We start from the raw sequence: 18,282 nt of genomic DNA on the forward strand, positions 1-18,282 counted from the left end.
TGGTGCCGGTGGAGGAAGGTTCTGGAAGGCCGGCGGGTGGCATGGCGGCCGCCTGGCGGCGCCGGCGTTACGCTTTGTGCCTTTGCGGTCTTTTCCTGTTCTGTGTGGGCGTTAAACGCGCCTGAAGTGATTTCGCGCTGGCTCTCGATGTGCTGTTGCGGTTAGCGGTCTAGGCCAGATATTTCTCTGCAGGTGCTAGCATGACCGGTAGCCCCGTGAGCCTGTGGCCGTTCTTGAGCCTCTGTCCCCAGCACGCGTCCTTGAGACAGCCTCCCACCCTGCGTGCTGGCCGTTACCACGAAAACCCTTGTGCGAGCTGATGTGTGCTGGGGGCAGCTGGGGCAGCACGGTCTTGGTATGCTCGTGGGCAGAATGAGCCCTCAGCCGGGTCCACTGCACAGCTGCACCTCGGTGGGCACACAGGGGAAGGAAGCAGGCAGGGATGGTGGGGCCCTGCAGACCGTGCCCATGGGGCACTGAGCGGGACGGTGTTACTGAACACATAAGAGCTGTGCACGCAGCTGAGCTGCCTTCAGCTGTGCTCCCGGGGCTGACCGGGTCCTTTCCCCGGGTGCTCAGTCGCTGGTTCAGGTCGTGACTCCACAGTTACCATCCAGGTGGTAAAACCAAAAGTCACATTAAGTGTCTTTTCTGCTCCTTCTTGCAGAACGTAGACAAGTGGTTCTGTTGAAATACCCAAATAATTGATCAGCACGGTATCTGATAAAGCAGGTTTGATTCGCAATTGCAATGGCAGGCCTCCTGCAAGCAGGAGAGCACACAGAAAACAGCCTTACATCTTTTATGCCCTATACTTGACGCTTTCCTCTTTCTCCCCTGGTTCCTCATTGGTTGAGTACTAAAGGTTCATCATCTTGCCAATGCTCGACTAAACGCATGGTACCAGGTAAACGTAAATTGTTGCTAGCTAAGCATATATTGCTAATTAGTTAACTTCTCACATTTGCTCACTCAGCACTCGGTTGTTGTTTCTGGACATCTGCTTCTCCTTGCATAGAGAAAAGCTTGGAAAGAGGATAGAGGAGAGTACCTTGATGCCTGCTTGTTGCAGCTCAACCTACCCGCACAACGAGGCAATCCTTGTGCAGAGGCCCTGGCTTCTTTGCTGTTTGTTAAGTCTGTTTTTCTTTTGCTGAGGGTCTCTTACGTAAACAGAATAGCCCTACAATATGCTTTCTAGTCCATAATGCTATACCTATACCATTTGGAACGTTTAAAAGCTATTGCAGTTTTGCACGCAAGAATTAATCACAGAACTCAGCAACTATATTTCTAAAGTATGCTACTAACACATATGGTATTTCTACCTGTCCACATCACCTTTTTCTAAGGACAAGTTACAAAATGCAAACACATTATGCTCTAGTTCTTCAGATCAATTCCCCCTTTTCAGGATCTAATGCAGAAACAGCATTCCACTCCTAGAGTCCTCTGATATGTTTGCATTGAATTGTGCCAGCGGAGATTGTGCATGGAAATTCGTTTTCTGTGACCTTACCACATTCTGTGATCTGAGCGACAGTTTCGAGGCCAGTAGTAACAAGATTGGTTTCTTCTTCTGTCCTGAATTTTCTTCAGTTCCATTCTTATTCGGCTTTGTTCCATTCAGAATGCAATTGTATATGGATATGAAGAAGTATGTGAAGACTTTGTGGTCTTTGTCGTTTTCCCTAAAAGATGAACACAATCTTTCTGCAGTAACCAGGGCCAAATGTTATCCAGATAGAAGATGGTGGGGTTCCAAACAGTCTTACCATGAAACCTGCTGGGAATGAGTGGAAACATGAGTACGGTGGTACTGTTGGAGCCAAAAGAGCATGGCAGACCTATAGTATGGGAAGGGTGGGTTGACAACCAGAGCTGTGATAAATGGCACTCCTCTTAATAGAGTCTATCAGAGTTGCTATGTGATGTATTTCCTTTCAAAATCTCGAATGTGAGTAGTAAGTAAAGCAGTATGTATGGTATGTACTGGTGTGTTGTGAGGGGAAGAGACCCTTTTGTCCTAAATAGAACTGCTTAATCAGTCAAGTGCTCTGTTACTTTCTGTGCTGCGTGTGTTTTCCGGGCAGCATTTCATGGTGTACAGACTCGTATATGTTTCTTTGCATGAGTGATGTATCCACAGTATAACTGGGGAGGTGAAAGTCAGTGCGAAAAAGTGAACTTGGTGTTTTAAGATGCTATTTGTTTGTGAGGTACAAAGTGCTCCCTGGGGCCTCTTACAGACATGGTCTAGCTAGCAGTTACAGGTTATTTTCGTGTGTTTTTAGTTCCGTGCTGCTTTTCTTAGGTGCCTGTTTCTGCCCTGGTGTCCTTTGCAGGAGCTCTGGAGGTTGGATACAGCAAATGCAAGAATCCTGATCACCACCTAATGCGTGCTGCAGGTGTGAAGCTGAAAGTCCATTGCCTCCTTTCCAAGACAGGTGCAGTGGTAAGTCCAGGGGTTGGCATCCTTAATACACAGTGGGATTACAGTCATCTTTGTTCAGTAAGGAGGTGATCGTTATCCGTAGTAGAGCCCACTTATACTGCAGAAAAGTTTATTTGGAATGACTGTGCTAATGAAAGTAGAGATTTGGGATTATTTAGAAGAATTTGGGTGAAGGTTGCTTTTAACTGATCTGTGAGAGGATGAGTGAAAAACAGAAGCTCCGTTCTTCCTTGTGCTGCAGATCTGCTGGATCTGTTCTGTTGGGATTTCACTTCCCTTGATGTGAAGATGCAGATTGCCTAAGCTTTCTTCATACGTAAGGGAGCAAGGCAGTACCTCCTAAGGTACTCCAGAGGTTCATTCCAATTACCTGGGGAGGACAAGAGCCACCTTCTTCTGGACATGCTGATTTGCAGGCCATTTCTACAGCAGAGTGGGGTCAAAGTATACCAACACCCCAGAGGCAGCCTGGGGACACACAGTGTCAGTGAAAAACTACTGAGTTTGAAGGGCTGTGTGAGCCTTCCTCTCCTGTCCGTCAGCCCCTGCAGCGTGAGGAGGTGGCATCTCTTCTGCTCCGGTGTGGGCCTGATGCCTCCCATCCTTCCACCACTTAGCGTTTGTGAGAGAAAAGCCAGTCTTTGTTTTCGGCTGCATTCTCAGTAGGCAACGGTAGTCTACTCTCAGATCTCCACTCCAGTTTAGTTTTCTTACCGTTGCTGGAAGGCACTTCCCTCGATGTGCCCTGGGATGCCACGTGGCCCCTGGGAAGCCCCTCGCCAGCTCTGAGGTTGTGGGCTGGGCTCGTGTGGCAGAAGGCAATCTCTTGTTGGGTGCGGTGTTTGAGCAGGCACCCTGATGGTGTTGTGCTTCCTCAGCCCCGGCTGAGGTGGATCCACTTCCATGGGTTGTTCTGCATCTGGAGGTGAATCCACTTGCACAGTCTACGCCATGGTCATCCATGTCCACTGTCTCCTCATCAAATCCTCTCCCCGTAATTGTCTCTGCAAGTGGTGTGCCAGTAAGGGTGGGGGTGCTTGAGGAGCCCTTTCCTGAGAATGGCTCATTTGTGCCATTTTGCTCACCAGACAGAATGTCTGGCCTGGCACAGAGACCTGTGGAGTGTTCAGCCCCCTCTTCATCTAATGCCTGGGCTCCCCTCACTGTGACAGTGGCAGGGCATCTCTGCATTCCCCCAGCTGCCCATCTGCCTGCAAGTGCAGTGCCCCTGGTGCCTGATAGTGGTGATGAGGGGACAAAGCATAACACTGCAGGCCACCAAGGGAAGAGTAATCATAGACTCATCAAACACCCCGAGCTCCCTCAGCTTGCCCTGGGAGGCCATATGGCCTGTGCTCTATCTTCTCTTTTCTAGGCTGAAGAAACCAGGGTCCTCAGCTGCTCCTCGTACATCTTGCCCTCTCGACCCTTCTCCGTCTTCATAGTGCTGCCCTGGATGTGTGTCCTCCTCATATTGTGATGCCCACATCACATCAATGCTGGCTACAGAAGACAGAGGGTGGTAGTTCCAAAAAGTCATCTCCTACACATAACATCTTTGCTGCTTCATTCTGAGTGTCATCACTGAGCAGCGCCGAATAGAACTTCTTCCCTGGTCAGCTGGCTGCCTTAGTTGGAGCCCTGATGGCAGTGATGTGATGACGGCAGGCTTAGTATTGCTGTTCTCTGCTCACCAGGGTATGCTTTGGAAGAAAGCGGTTTGTTGGGGTTTTCTTTGTTTCTTGTTTGTTTTTATTTAATTCCTATGAAACGTATATATGCCACATATATGTACATGTTTTGAATATTATCATTTGAAGTGCCAAGATTTTTTTTAGAAAAGTCGTTATACTCAATTAAGGAGGTGTAGTAAAGATGTTAAAGAGTCCTCTCTCCCAGTTAATGTATAGGCAGCTGATGTGACTGCCTCTGTTTTTAGCAGCTTGCTCAAAGGAACCCCACCAAGCGTTGCAGGCTGGTATCATGGCAGCCGAGTGCTCCTTCTGGTAGCACAATGGACTGTGCCTCCGATAAAGCGACTGCTATCACACAGTGAGCAGTGACAGCAGACACAGGAGGTTTGCAGCACTGTCTTCATCCCGTCTCTCTCCACTTTCAGATTCTTGGTCCAGCCCACAAAGCAAAATGAAATGGAGGAGGAAAATGTGCTAATAGTTCTTGCTTGGTTCCTATTGCAAAGCAAATTATTGCCTGCTAGTCAGAGCAGGGTGGTGCCTGCTGTGTGGTAAACCTTATGCCGAAGCACTGGCACTTTGGCATATTGTACTCCCACCCCTGTCCCCTGCCTGCGACAGGATGTAGGGCACCCACAGCCTCTGGGCTGCATGGGCCAGGGCCTCGCTGCCTCTGGGGAAGGAATTTCCTCTACACATCTACCTCAATTTCCACTCTTTAAGTTTAAAGCCGTTCCCACTCGTATTATCACTGTCTGCCAATGCCAAGTGACACGCAAGGTCTGGCAGCGGGTCAGGTAATGACATGACAACAGTACACAAACAACTGTGCTACTATTTTCTATTTATTGGTAGAGTGGAGCCTGGAAAACTCGGGTTGATGCCAGCAGTGGTTCTGTGGATATCAGGTGGTGCCCCAAACGCACTACTTTCTATTTATTGGTACAGCGGAGCCTGGAAAACTCCGGTTGATGCCAGCAGTGCTTCTGTGGATGTCAGATGGTGTCCCCAAACCCGCACGCTGGGAGTGCTCCCACCTCCTGCTGGATGGTGGAGAGGAGCGAGAGGACAGAGGTGGTGCTGGGCGGTACTGGGGGCTGCTGGGCCTGGTCTGTTTTCCCCTGGCAGTGGTTTTCCAGGTGTCTGAAGATGCCCCTGTGCTGACACTCTGGGGGGGCCACTCCCACCTCCTGAAGGATGGTGGAGGGGAGTAGGAGGATGGTGCCCGGGGGGGCTGTGGGCTGCTGGGCCGGTCACGCTTTCCCCAGGCAGCAGTGGTCGGTCTCTTGGACAGTTCCCGCGAGCCAACACCCTGGGGGGGCTGCTCCCACCTCCTGCTGGATGGTGGAGGGGTGGGGGAGGGCATTTGGGGAGCCTGGGGGCGGCCAGGTCTGTCATGCTGGTGGGGCCGCTGCTGTCCCTTGAAGGATGGTGGAGGGGATGGAGAGGGCAGTGGAGGGGGTTGGGGGCGCCACTCCCGTTCCCTGAAGGATCGTGGAGGGGAATGGGAGGGTGGTGACGGTGCCTGGGGAGCTGGGGGGCTGCTGGAGCGGTCGCGCTTCCCCCAGGCAGTGGTTGTCCGTCTGTTGGACATTTTCCCCAAGTCTGCACTCTGCGGGGATTGCTTCCCTCCCCTGATGGATGGTGGAGGGGAGGGGGAAGGCAGAGGTGGTGCTGGGAGGGGCTGAGGGCTGCTGGGCCTCTCAGGCTTCCCTGAGGCAGCGGTTGTCTGGGTGCTGGACGATGCCCCCGAGCCGACACCCTGAGGGGACCGCTCCCGTCCCCTGAAGGATGGTGGAGGAGGAGGAGGCAGAGGTCGGGGGGGCGGCGTTGGTGGCCGGGGGCTGCTGGGCCTGTTGCTCATCTGCCGGGGAGCCGTTGTTTCAGTGCCGGCCGATGACCGCAAGCCTCCACCCCGGGCAGGTTCCTTCCGTCCCCTGAAGGATGGTGGAGGGGGACGGGGGGGCTGTGCTGATGCCCGGTGGGTCCGGGGGCTGCTGGGCCTGTTGCGCATCCCCCGGGATGTGGAGCCCAGGCCGGTGGGCCGCGGGGGCCGAGGTGGGGGCAGCTGAGCCTGGCTGCTGTCCAGCCTGGCAGGGGCTGCTCTGGTGGTGTCCTGCAGCAGGTGGGCAGGTCGTCCCCACACAGGTGGTTGCCACCATGTCTGTCTTTTGGGCCCCTCGAGGTGGGCAGGCTGTTCATCTGACTCTGAACTGGAGCTGCTGCTATCATCCCGGGCTTCATCAGCTGCAGCGAGGCGCCTGCGGAGAGAGGAATGTGCTGAGGGCACAGGAGAGCCCCTGCTCTCCTTCCTCAAAGCACATGGCAAAGAGCTGCCCTCAGCTCCCAGCCTGTGTTGGACCCAGCAGGAAGAATGGGCTGAAGCCGATTAAAACATCTAACGGCGTACGTCTCAGACCATGTTAGCCAACAACTAACTGGCCTCTCTACACTAACTGGAAGTGCCTCCGGGCTCACAGCAGCCCTACAGTAAAGAGTTAGGCAGGATGGGGGTGGGGGTGAACAACAACTCACTGGTTTCTCTGCCTCCATCGCCAGATAAGTAGACAGCACAGAATCATCCCTAGCAATAGGGAAACCGGGACAGCTGCAGCAAGTTCCAGGTAGTACTTCTGTGTAGCTTTAATTTGCTCGGCTTTTGCACGTCCTTCACCATCCACACCTGCAGGAACAATGTGGTCATTGCTGTGTCTCGTGCCCTACTGGCAATCTCACAGGAGGTCTGACATTGCCACAAAATGTTCTTTTTCATGTTGTTGGTCTCCTGGAACAAGTGAAAATCCTCAGGCTGCAATGCTTCCCTGATTCCAGGGGAAGCAAAGGGAACTGCCAAAGGCACTGCACATCAAGGTACTCTGGACCCTCTTCTTTGCCTCTCAGCTTTGTTTACACTCTGGCTCTGCCACAGTCCAGACCTTCCTGGGCCATGGATTTGCTCCTTCTTCTCCATCATGCTCTAAGGCTTCTTTTGCACTCGCCCACCCTCGCCCTGTGAGGCTGGGTAGTGCTACTGCAGGCAGGCACATTGGGACCCTTTGGGACACGTTGTCTGACTAAACAAAGCTCATTAGAGCAGAAGGAGAGCGTGTGGGTCTGTTTAACCAACTGCTGCTAGGAGTGACATGGGCAAGAACCACTGATGCGTCAGGCAGGGAGCGCTGCCCTGAGCTCCCCCCTCCCACTCAGAACCCACTCCTGGGGGGCAGAGTCAGGCCCTCTCCGCAGGCACCTGAACCTGCCTCTCCCCCAGCATGGGGGCAACTTGCATGCTCCTAGTTTTCAGGATGTTACTCCTGCAAGATTGCTACTTACCTGGATTCTTCAGAAAAGGATCATAGATCCTGTTGTGTTGGGCTTCCCGGGGCTCTGACAGCACTGTGAAGAATGAGAGAAAGGCAAAGTCTTGGCATGGTGCAGGCACAGAGGAGGCAGGACAGGGAGGCTCCCTCTATGCCACTGCCCCATCTCTGAGTCAGCGCATCCCTCTGGACCTCAGTTTGCAGAAGGGATCTGCAAACTCGGGGTTGCTGGTGTGCCTGGCGCCTCAAGGGAGACACAGCAAGCTCTGGAATGCAGGGGCTGTGAGAGGGAGGTACGCTGGAGGGTCCTGTTTCCTCTCATCATCTGCTGAATGTGGTTTCAGTGGCCTTGTTCCCAAAAGGACAAAGTTCCTAAGTCATTGAGAACAGACATCACCACAGCAAGGCTCTGCTCCGTCCTTTCCTGCTGTGCACACTACAGTTTCTCCATGTAGATTTCTAGAAACTCAGCTTCCTACACCTTTCAGTGAACAGACAGAAATACACCCACCATGTGCTGCCTTCTCCTTCATGATTTTCTTTAGGATATGGGACAGCCTCTGCGGATATTTTCCTTTTCCCAGTGCCTCTTTCCGTCTCTCAGGGCCTTAACAGAAAGTATTAAGATAAATTTCAGACCAACAAGGTATTGAACTGAGTGGTCTTTTTGGTGAAGTAAATTAAGACAACAGCCACCCCGGGGATGCCTGTGGCGCTCCAGCACGGGAGGCAGCTGAGGATTTGGAGCAGCCTTCCCTGGCGGCACTTCTGCAGCCAAAGAACGAGGAGAACTTTCCACCACACACTGCAATCTACATAAACATATCACGGCATCCCTGAAGAGCAGACAGTGCCAGGGGATCGTGCAAGGACAGGGCATGCACGTGTAGGTACGTGTTCTCAGTCACACCTGCAGACATACCTAGCTGCTAGCTGACATTAGGACTGTGAGCTGGCAGCTCTCAAAGGAAGCAAAATCTCAGGACATACCCATAGGAGTTGCTGGGGCTTCTGGCATGGAGCTCAGCTGGGAAGCTGGATCCCATTCAACTCCACCTGCACCTGCAAACAAACATGGAGCAGCTTCTGTCAGACACGGCCAGGTACTTGTTTAGACTGGAGTGACAGCATTGCTCCACAGCACTCTACTCTCCCTGCTGCGCTGGAAGTATCTGGCAAATAGTTGCTGCAGCAGCACCCGTGCCAGTCCAAAAAGGACTCGTGTGCGGAACTGTCTGGAGAAGGGAAGGGGGTAGAAGGGGAAGATCTAAAGGCCCTTTCCTGTGGGATTGCCCTGACACTCGTGGACCAGATTATGCTGAGGCTTTGGCAAGACACTGCTTATAGGCATAGCTCTAATCAAGTGGTGATGAGAAACATTCCCATGGCGTCTTGTAATCTCTCTCTCCCTTAGGGACCTTCAGTGACTGAAAGGGGCTCTGGTGACAACATGGCACCTAGACCTGGGTCGAAAGTTGCAAAGTTGCAGAGGGGCCAGGTAGGCAGTTGGCTGGCACTCAGCAGCTTTCCAGATACTCTCTCTGGGCCACGTGAAACAATCCTCAGAGACAGCATGGAAGAGCATTTGGGTTTTCTTACTGGGGAGATCTCTGATGTACAGAGACCAAGCCAAATTTGAAAAGAAAGACTTACGACTGATCTGCGTATGGCCTTTAAGGCACAAAGAGACTTGAAAGTACTTTGGAGGTTCTTACGTACCTGAATACACTACTACAGCACTAATTTTTCTGCCTTCAAGGAAACGGGTACTCACAACTTACCTCTGGGTTTCCCCTGAGGCACAAAAGCAATATTCACCCAGTCATTTGGGTAAAGAGCGCCAATGTCATCATCTAGAATCAAGAACAGATGAGAGATGTTCCTATTGCATGTTGTGATTTCCTTTTCCCTGACTGACTGGGGATGGGTCAGGTAATGGGATGGGAGACTCAGGCCGTGATTGCCAAAGCTGCAGAGTGGCCAGGGTGACCTGGAGCCTGGCACTTGGCAGCTTTACAAATGCTCTCTCCAGGCCACGTGCAACACCCCTCCGGGACCGCATGGAAGAGCCCACCAGGGCTTTCTTACAGGGAGATCCCTGCTGTATCTGCCACTGAAGCATTGGAGGAAACGATGCCTGTTTCTTCCTCTGGGCTCCAGCCGGGGGTCTTTGTTGGGAACTGGGATTCGTCTGTGGAGAGCACCAGGAAGCCAGAGCAGAAATGCTCACGCTTTTCCCAGCACACTTCTCCAGAGCTCTCCCCCAGGACAACCCCAGGGTGAAGGCCATGCTCAGCCAGTGGCAGAGCCATGGCCCAGCGTGGCTGGAGCCAGCCCTGGGGACCACTGCTTCCACACATTCTCAGCCAGCTCCTGGGGTGCTGCCTTCTCCCCCTCTCAGCACACCCCCATGGAAGGCAGCTCCAGGGCAGCGTGGCACAGGGCAACAGGGACAACAGCCTGGGCCTCTCGCCCCCAGTGCCACTCAGTTTTGGCCCCATCTCTGCCCACCCACCTGTTCCTGATGCTCGCCACGGAGCAGCACAAGTCTTCTGGGAACACATGGCCATCAGTAGGAGGAGGAGAGCAAGGCGGGTGGGGGCCGTGGCCCCCCACACTCGTGCCATGCTGCCACCGCTACTGCTGCAGCCACAGCAAGTGCTGCTGTAGGGACAGGTACAGAATGCCTGGGGCACACACTGAGCATTGTGACCTCACGGCACAACACGGGGCACTGTGACCTCACGTCCCCACGATGCAGATCTGTTCTGCCACGAGGGCCAGGTTCCCGGTGGGCTTGCTGTGTGCACTGTCATGGTGGGTGAGGATTGCCAGTCATGTAGAGCGGCAGGAAACCACAGCTGAGATTTACACATTTACATCATGGAAACAAAGTCGTGGAGAGGCTTGGCTGGCAAGGGACATTCCCACCAGACCCAGAGATGCTGTCAAAGGATGAAGAAAATCACCCTAATGTTGTTTTTACTGCTTCATACAAATCAAGACATTTAGTTTTGACTTGCAGTGGCATCAGAGAAGCAGTTTCTTCAGTGACATCATATTTGTTATCACAGTCTCTAACAAAAATGGCAAATTGAGCCATATCTGTAGTATCAATACTTTCGTCAATTGCCAGAGCATTTTGATAGACCGATTGATACATTTTCCTATTTCTTCAGTCTGCCTGGCTCTAGTTTGTTGAGACAGAAAATTTTAGAAAAATCCGGTTTTTTTTATTTTCTTCTTTTCAGGACAAATTATATCTGCCATGCCAACTTGGGTCAAAATATGTCACAAACTCAATTTTGGAGTGTGAGTGTGTCACAATTGCTGTTAGAATATGTCATTAACTCTATTCTGGAGTGTGAGAACGTCATAGATTGGGCCAAAATATGTGCATAAACCCAATTTCTGAAAGTGAGAACTGCACAACTCGTGTCAAAATGGGTCATAAATCCAACTCCGGAGTATGTGAAGGTCACAGTTTGGGTCAAAATATGTCACTAATTGCATTTCAGAGACCGAGAACATCACAGCTTGACTCAAGATACATCATTAACTCAATTTTGGAGGGTGAGAATGTCACAATTTGGGTCAAAATACAGCATTAATCCTATTCCAGAGGATGAGAACGTCACAGTTACTTTTATTCTACCCAGGGTCTGCAGGCCTTTTTCCACTTGCACACTGCACTCACTTGTCCAATGCATGACACAAAGCCCAAGTGAAACACCTGCTTGCAAAACAAGTCTTGGCCAAATCAAGATAAACTACCAAGGTTAGCTCTCTCTACAAAACAAGTTATTTGTGACTACAGCCACAAATATCAGTTCTCTTAAAACTCTCAGAATTCTTTCTTCCACCCCAGGATTGTTCTTCAATCACGAGCCTTTAGGTCCCTGGCAAAATCCCCCCAAAACATCACCCCGAGAATGTCACCCCAACGCTACTCCCTGATGTCCCCCCCCAGTGATACCCCAACACCACTCCCCAGCACGGTTGCTAGGTAAAAATATATAAGCTGTGTTTAGTAGTGATTAAACGCCATTTTGCTGCTCATCATACTGGTGTGCGTCCGCCGTCATTTGGTCCTGACCAGGTAATTAGCCAGCTTGCGCTAGGGCTAACACAGGTGGCCAACATCATAGTTGCTGAAAGCAACACAGGAGCAGAGGCAAGCAAACTGCACTGCGAGCAACACAGAGGGTTATGAGTCGCCCAGTTTTCTGGGCTCCACCAGAACAGGGGTGGCCAGCAGGGACAGGGAGGTGATTGTCCTTCTCTACTCTGCCCTCATGAGGCCCCATTTGGAGTACTGCATCCAGGTCTGGAGCCTCCAATACGAGAAAGACAGAGCTGTTGGAGAGGGTCCAGAGGAAGGCCAGGCTGAGGGAGCCAGGCTTGTTCAGCCTGGAGAAGAGAAGGCTGCGGGGTGACCCCACTGCATCCTTCCAGTACCTAAAGGAAGCCTATAAACAGGAGGGGAGTCAACTCTTTGAAAGGGTATATAACAGCAGAACAAGGGGAAATGGTTTTAAGTTGAAGGAGGGAAGATTTAGGTTGGATGTCAGGGGGACATTCTTTACTGTGAGAGTGGTGAGGTGCTGAAACAGCTGCCCAGGGAGGCTGTGTATGCCCCGTCCATCCCTGGAGCTGTTCAAGACCAGGTTGGATGGGGCTCTGGGCAGCCTGGGCTGGTATTAAGTGTGGAGGTTGGTGGCCCTGATTGCCGCAGCGGGGTTGAAGCTTCATGATCCTTGAGGTCCCTTCCAGCCCCACCATTCTGTGTCATCTGTGTGAGTTCACTTCAGCATACACACCCTCACACACACCCTCACACACACACACACACACACACACACACACACACACACACACACACACAGGCACCCATAGTAGATAATCCCAGTAAGCGAGAAGCAGAAACTCCCTAAGCAAGCGCGCTATTACTTACCAACCACTGAGAGATGGCAAAAGGCTGAAAAGGAGAGAAAAGGACCATGCTGGTGTTGGATGCCAGCAGGGCATCAAATGCTTCAAAGGGCACTTCTCCTCTCTCCCCCAATGGTTTTCCCAGGGTCTGCAGGCTTTTTTCCACTTCAACACCGTACCCGTGTGGCTGACACATGATGCCTGTAGTGACAGAAAGACAGGGTGGTCTTAACTATGACGGGAGATGTTTGAGTTATTGGCTCTGTCACCTGTAATGCAGAATAAGCAGTCAATAACTGCTTTGCAATCATACCGTACCTTTCCTCTGCTCTGTGCCAAACTTAAGACCAGAACCCAACTGGGGTTCAAACAGAATTTTGGCACTGCCATAGATGCTAGCCAAACCCATCTTGAGTTGCATGCATCTAGTTTAGCTGTAAGGGTAGGATCGAATATTACCCAGTGCCTGGGCCTGTTTAGCAGCTAAGTTGGCTTCCTGGAATGCCTCTTCTTCTGTTCTTCTCCAGTCCCGTTTTTGGCCTTTCTTTGTGAGCCACTACAAAGGCCTCAGCAGCTGCGCTAGGTAGGATATAAAAGAAGGTCTCATTATTATATAAACCCAATAAGAATACATAGAATACAGCAGTGTGACACAAGCAGTGCTTACAGACAGCATCTCTGTTTCGTAACAGGTATCCATGTATTTTCTCTTAGATGCCATATACCAGATTGACTTCTCCCTGGCAGTGACTGGCATTTAGGGAGGAGTTAAAAATTACTTCCTTCCCCCGCTTCAGCTTCAGTTCCTCCAGCATGAACACATATAGACTAGGGCTTCAAAGGCTCCAGCAACATTTCCAGATGTCCTAGACACCACGTGGGTGTTAGTAAAACAAGGAGGACCAAAGAAGAGGTACCTATCACTGATATATTACTATATATACTATATATATATATATATATTGATCGCTTCTTATGCAAGTTTATTGTTTACAGTTTTCACATCAACTTAAACATTCTTCAGTTATCTGAATGTATGTATGTAGGCATTATGTTACAAACTTTCCTTTTCTGAAGGAAACATAAATGTACATAGAAAACCATCAAGGCTGCAGACCCAAGCACTCAAAACCCAGGCGTACAGCAAACAAGTAAACAGATTGTAAGGCAAATAGGTATACGGGTACAGGACCAGAGAGATTACCACATTACAAAGGCATGATGAAATAAAGAGCTTACCCTGGTCGTGGGCTCACCAAAGGGCTCCAAGAGTCAGCCCTTACATGGGGTCTTCCGGTCACTCAGGTGAAACTGTGTTCAACTGTGTCCTCTGCGGCTGACTCAGTGCTCGCCTCAGGTGGTCAATCTGAGGTTCAGGCCACGATTCAACAGTTGCCATACACCGGGAAACGCCAGAATTAAGTTGGCATGGCAAAAGAAAATATTTTTCTCTTAATTTCATTCCCAGAAATGGTGAAACCATTTCTTTGTTTAAGCTTTCCAAACCAATTCATCTGAAGCAGACATTCAGCATGAAAAGTTTCAGCCCAAACAACTGAAACCTGACAAAGTTAGATGCCACTGAAAAAAGGGTCTTATCATGGGAAACGTGAGGCAAGCTTAATTCCAGGCAGCACTACCAGCATCATTTAAAACACAGTTACAATCAAAATTTCATCCTGACTTTACCTTGTATGTTTAGCTATATACTGTCGAGAAGGATTTCAAACTGCCTACCTTTCTTACTGTGTTGGAGGCCCGGGGTCTTTGGCAGACTTGATCAAAACTACAACACAGCTACTTACATCAGGCATCAGAAAGAGAAGCCATTACTCAAAACAACCATCTCAGATGCATGACACAAAGAAGAGGAAGCCACGAGTTTTCAGAGGGTCTCAGTACTCACAGAAGTTTCTACAGGTTCCAGTTCTTTGCATACCTCAATTAAATGCTAACTGCTCTGTTGAAATTAGCAGGTCTGCTTGATGATTACTGCCTGGCATTTCACTAGGAAGTTAACTAGATTCAAAACATACCATTTGCTGTGCTGCTGTCCAGGGCTGCCATCGTCACCAGACTGCTCTGCATTCTCACTGGCCCAGCTTCCTCTGTAGGCTCCTGCTGCACACACACTGCATTCAGCTCCTATTTTTGATGCAGTCTATAAATTTAAACATTAGTTTGCAACGCTGCACTGACAGCCAGGTACCGAATCACAATCTCCAATCAATCAATTTTCACCCAGAGGGTGGTGACACACCAAACAGGTTGCCCAAGGAGGTTGTGGATGCCCCATCGCTGGAGACACTCAAGGCCAGGCTGGATGTGGCTCTGGGCAGCCTGGTCTGGTGGTTGGCGATCCTGCACACAGCAGGGGTTGGAACTGGATCATCACTGTGGTCCTTTTTGACCCAGGCCATTCTATGACTCAACATTTCACGGATGACAAAGAGACGGAGGCACCAACCACATCTCTGGGCAACCTGTTCCAAGGCCTCACCACCCCCACTGTAAAAGACTTTCCCTTACATCCAAGCAAAGATACATAGGCATCAAACCAAGCATCATATGCATCGAGAAAACAATCTAAGGCTGCCCTCAAGAGCTAAACATCACAGGTTTTACAGTGCCGTTTTTTCAGTGTTTTGGATTTCAAACTGATGTTGAGGTTTTAAACTTTGTGTGCGACATTCTCATGAAAAGAACCGAGAAATAACTCCACGTAGAGCACCCAGCTCCACACTGTGTCTAAATACAGCTGCACCCACTGCAGGAAGCTGCTGGGATCAGCAGCACGTAAGCACATCCTACTGGCTTCACTTCAGCCACCAAACCTTGGCTCAGATTTGTACTTGGCACTGAGGTGCTCAGCTGCAGCAGCACACACGTAGGAGAAAGAAGGCACATCTGTTCTCATAATGAGTAAGTTTCTCTACCTTAAATGATGAACTGCAGTACACTTCTGTGTTGCTCTGTGTTGTCTGAATCGCTGTGGGCCAATGCAGCAGAAACACAAGCAGCTGGTCACAGAAATGCTGTGCTTTCAGACTGAAATACTGCTATTCTGACAAAGGCTACATCCAGTCTGCCGCCAGGCTCAGAGTACCCACTTCATCTCCAGCTACACGTTAAGTAAGTTGTTCCTAGTACTTTCCGGGCTTGCACGCCGATATACAAGAACCATATGTAAGGCTCTTCCCTTGGTCGACACACACACACACACAGCTATGACCATCTCTCCTGGAAATCTGGGCCATAAACCCAGCTGCCTCACCGCTGCCCTCCCTCACAGACGGCCGCAGTGCCTCCCAGCGCCGCGCCAGCAGACCCGGGAAGCCGAGCCGAGCCGAGCCGAGCCGAGCCGAGCCGAGCCGAGCCGAGCCGAGCCGAGCCGAGCCGAGCCGAGCCGAGCCGAGCCGAGCCGAGCCGAGCCGAGCCGAGCCGAGCCGAGCCGAGCCGAGCCGAGCCGAGCCGAGCCGAGCCGAGCCGAGCCGAGCCGAGCCGAGCCGAGCCGAGCCGAGCCGAGCCGAGCCGAGCCGAGCCGAGCCGAGCCGAGCCGAGCCGAGCCGAGCCGAGCCGAGCCGAGCCGAGCCGAGCCGAGCCGAGCCGAGCCGAGCCGAGCCGAGCCGAGCCGAGCCGAGCCGAGCCGAGCCGAGCCGAGCCGAGCCGAGCCGAGCCGAGCCGAGCCGAGCCGAGCCGAGCCGAGCCGAGCCGAGCCGAGCCGAGCCGAGCCGAGCCGAGCCGAGCCGAGCCGAGCCGAGCCGAGCCGAGCCGAGCCGAGCCGAGCCGAGCCGAGCCGAGCCGAGCCGAGCCGAGCCGAGCCGAGCCGAGCCGAGCCGAGCCGAGCCGAGCCGAGCCGAGCCGAGCCGAGCCGAGCCGAGCCGAGCCGAGCCGAGCCGAGCCGAGCCGAGCCGAGCCGAGCCGAGCCGAGCCGAGCCGAGCCGAGCCGAGCCGAGCCGAGCCGAGCCGAGCCGAGCCGAGCCGAGCCGAGCCGAGCCGAGCCGAGCCGAGCCGAGCCGAGCCGAGCCGAGCCGAGCCGAGCCGAGCCGAGCCGAGCCGAGCCGAGCCGAGCCGAGCCGAGCCGAGCCGAGCCGAGCCGACAGGGACACGTGACACACCACACAAACACCACCACCAGCGCCATCCCGACTCTCTGCTCTTTAGGGAGAGCCGCGCCGGGAATGGGGCGGGCATGGCTGCTCTGATTGGCCGCGCTCCCAGCGGCGGCCGCTGATTGGCTGCGTTGGTGCCGGTGGAGGAAGGTTCTGGAAGGCCGGCGGGTGGCATGGCGGCCGCCTGGCGGCGCCGGCGTTACGCTTTGTGCCTTTGCGGTCTTTTCCTGTTCTGTGTGGGCGTTAAACGCGCCTGAAGTGATTTCGCGCTGGCTCTCGATGTGCTGTTGCGGTTAGCGGTTGTAGTGGAATTCCAGGGTCACAGCCTGAACCAATGGGTGGGCTCTGTGAGTGTGTGAGTGCGGCGGCGCGGCGGTACGAACGGGGGAGGGACACATTCCTCAGCTCGGCTCGGGCTGCGCGCTGCTACCGGGAGGGGTGAGTCGATTCTTTTTGATATCTTTCCCTCGTGTGCCTATTTCTTAAATAAAGGCTTTGTCATCACCTTCATTTGCCCTACATTTTGGCGAGCCAGGCAGCCAAATATCTTTAAAGATACCCAATTATAAGCCTCTTAAAATAATTACCATGACATTTTTGAACAATTTCATGGGATGGTTTGGACGGGGAAAGGCTAGCCCCATAAGTGAGGTTTTGCCAGGGCACATCCCGGGATTCCTAGGATCCCCATATCACGGGATTGCCTGTATTATTGAAAAATGGGGTCCCCTACGGGATGCAGGAAATGTTCAGGAATCCCCAGCCCGCCTGGCTGAGTATTTCAGTAGTCTCAACAAAAACGTACTCACTACACGAGAACGACAGTTAGCTGCCTCCACGGTGGCGTGGCCGCTGCTGATGGCCTTGAACCGGCTAAATATAACTGAAGGGGTTCTCACTGATGAAAATCAACTATTACGTGACCGTGTGGAAGAACTAGAAAGACAGGTTGCAATTTTGAGAGGGAAAAAACCTAACCCTATAATCCCGGTACAAAAAATCCGAAACATCTCTCTAGAAATAACTGGGGATCCTATACAAGAGAGTCCACATGAACTGGACTCAGAAAATGAAAGCACTAAGAAGTCAGATCTTGAGGCTCCACTAGAGCTTGATCCCTTTGAGATCCGACCAGTTGTAACTCAAAAAACAAAAAAAACGCAGGACAGGCCAGCGGGGCTGCCCCCTGACCAGTGGCCCCCTGCCCAGAGCACACTACATGTAACAGCTCGCCCATACACGGCAGCTGAATTAATGGATTTAGTACAACGCTTTAGACAAAGACCGAGAGAGAGTGTGCCAGCATGGTTACTCAGACTATATGACATGGGGGCAGAAAGTGTTGTGGTGAATGGGCCAGAAATCTCAAAACTGGCATCAATTACTACTCACCCGGCCCTCAGGCAAAGACTATATGCGGCTGTGCAACACAATGAAGAAAATCATTCACTGATTGCATGGTTAATGGCCGCATGCCGTGTGACATGGGCAAATAAAACGGACATACCGTTAAATACCGGCCTGTGGTCCTCTATGGAGGACTTACAAAATTATATCCGAGAATTAGGTATGAAGGAGGCAATTTATGAGGACAATTTTGAGAGCCCAGATATGATAAAATTTTCCGCAGGAATGAGGGACCTCATCCTGCAGCAGGCTCCACCACATCAGTATGGAATTTTGGTATCCATACTAAATCCCCTAGTGGCCTCAGAGGCCATTATACAACAGGCCGCCCAATTGGTGGCAGATCTGGGGGAGACAGAGCG

At 51.9% G+C, this 18,282-nt stretch overlaps 1 protein-coding gene across 18 annotated transcripts in view; it reads right to left on the reverse strand.

Annotated features, from left to right (window-relative positions):
• Positions 1 to 18,282, reverse strand: part of LOC107049262 — a 49,205-nt gene that overhangs the window by 11,359 nt on the left and 19,564 nt on the right. For 5 of the 18 annotated variants that reach the window (XM_040654583.2, XM_040654584.2, XM_040654581.2 and 2 more), the window contains exons 4-8: positions 8,460 to 9,322; positions 7,981 to 8,076; positions 7,483 to 7,545; positions 6,685 to 6,832; positions 5,187 to 6,410 (exon numbers count right to left, since the gene is read on the reverse strand). In XM_040654583.2, the coding sequence (XP_040510517.1) occupies positions 5,187 to 6,410; positions 6,685 to 6,832; positions 7,483 to 7,545; positions 7,981 to 8,076; positions 8,460 to 8,487 (1,559 nt within the window). In that variant the 5' untranslated portion in view covers positions 8,488 to 9,322. Of the gene's footprint in view, positions 1 to 4,795; positions 6,411 to 6,684; positions 6,833 to 7,482; positions 7,546 to 7,980; positions 8,077 to 8,459; positions 9,323 to 9,984; positions 11,422 to 12,423; positions 12,981 to 13,068; positions 13,268 to 13,640; positions 15,770 to 18,282 lie in introns of those variants that run through there. The other 13 variants (XM_040654582.1, XM_040654574.1, XM_046904911.1 and 10 more) reach the window with 13 other exon arrangements.

Source organism: Gallus gallus, chromosome 33 (genome assembly GCF_016699485.2).
Source record: "Gallus gallus isolate bGalGal1 chromosome 33, bGalGal1.mat.broiler.GRCg7b, whole genome shotgun sequence".
Taxonomy (NCBI): Eukaryota; Metazoa; Chordata; class Aves; order Galliformes; family Phasianidae; genus Gallus; species Gallus gallus.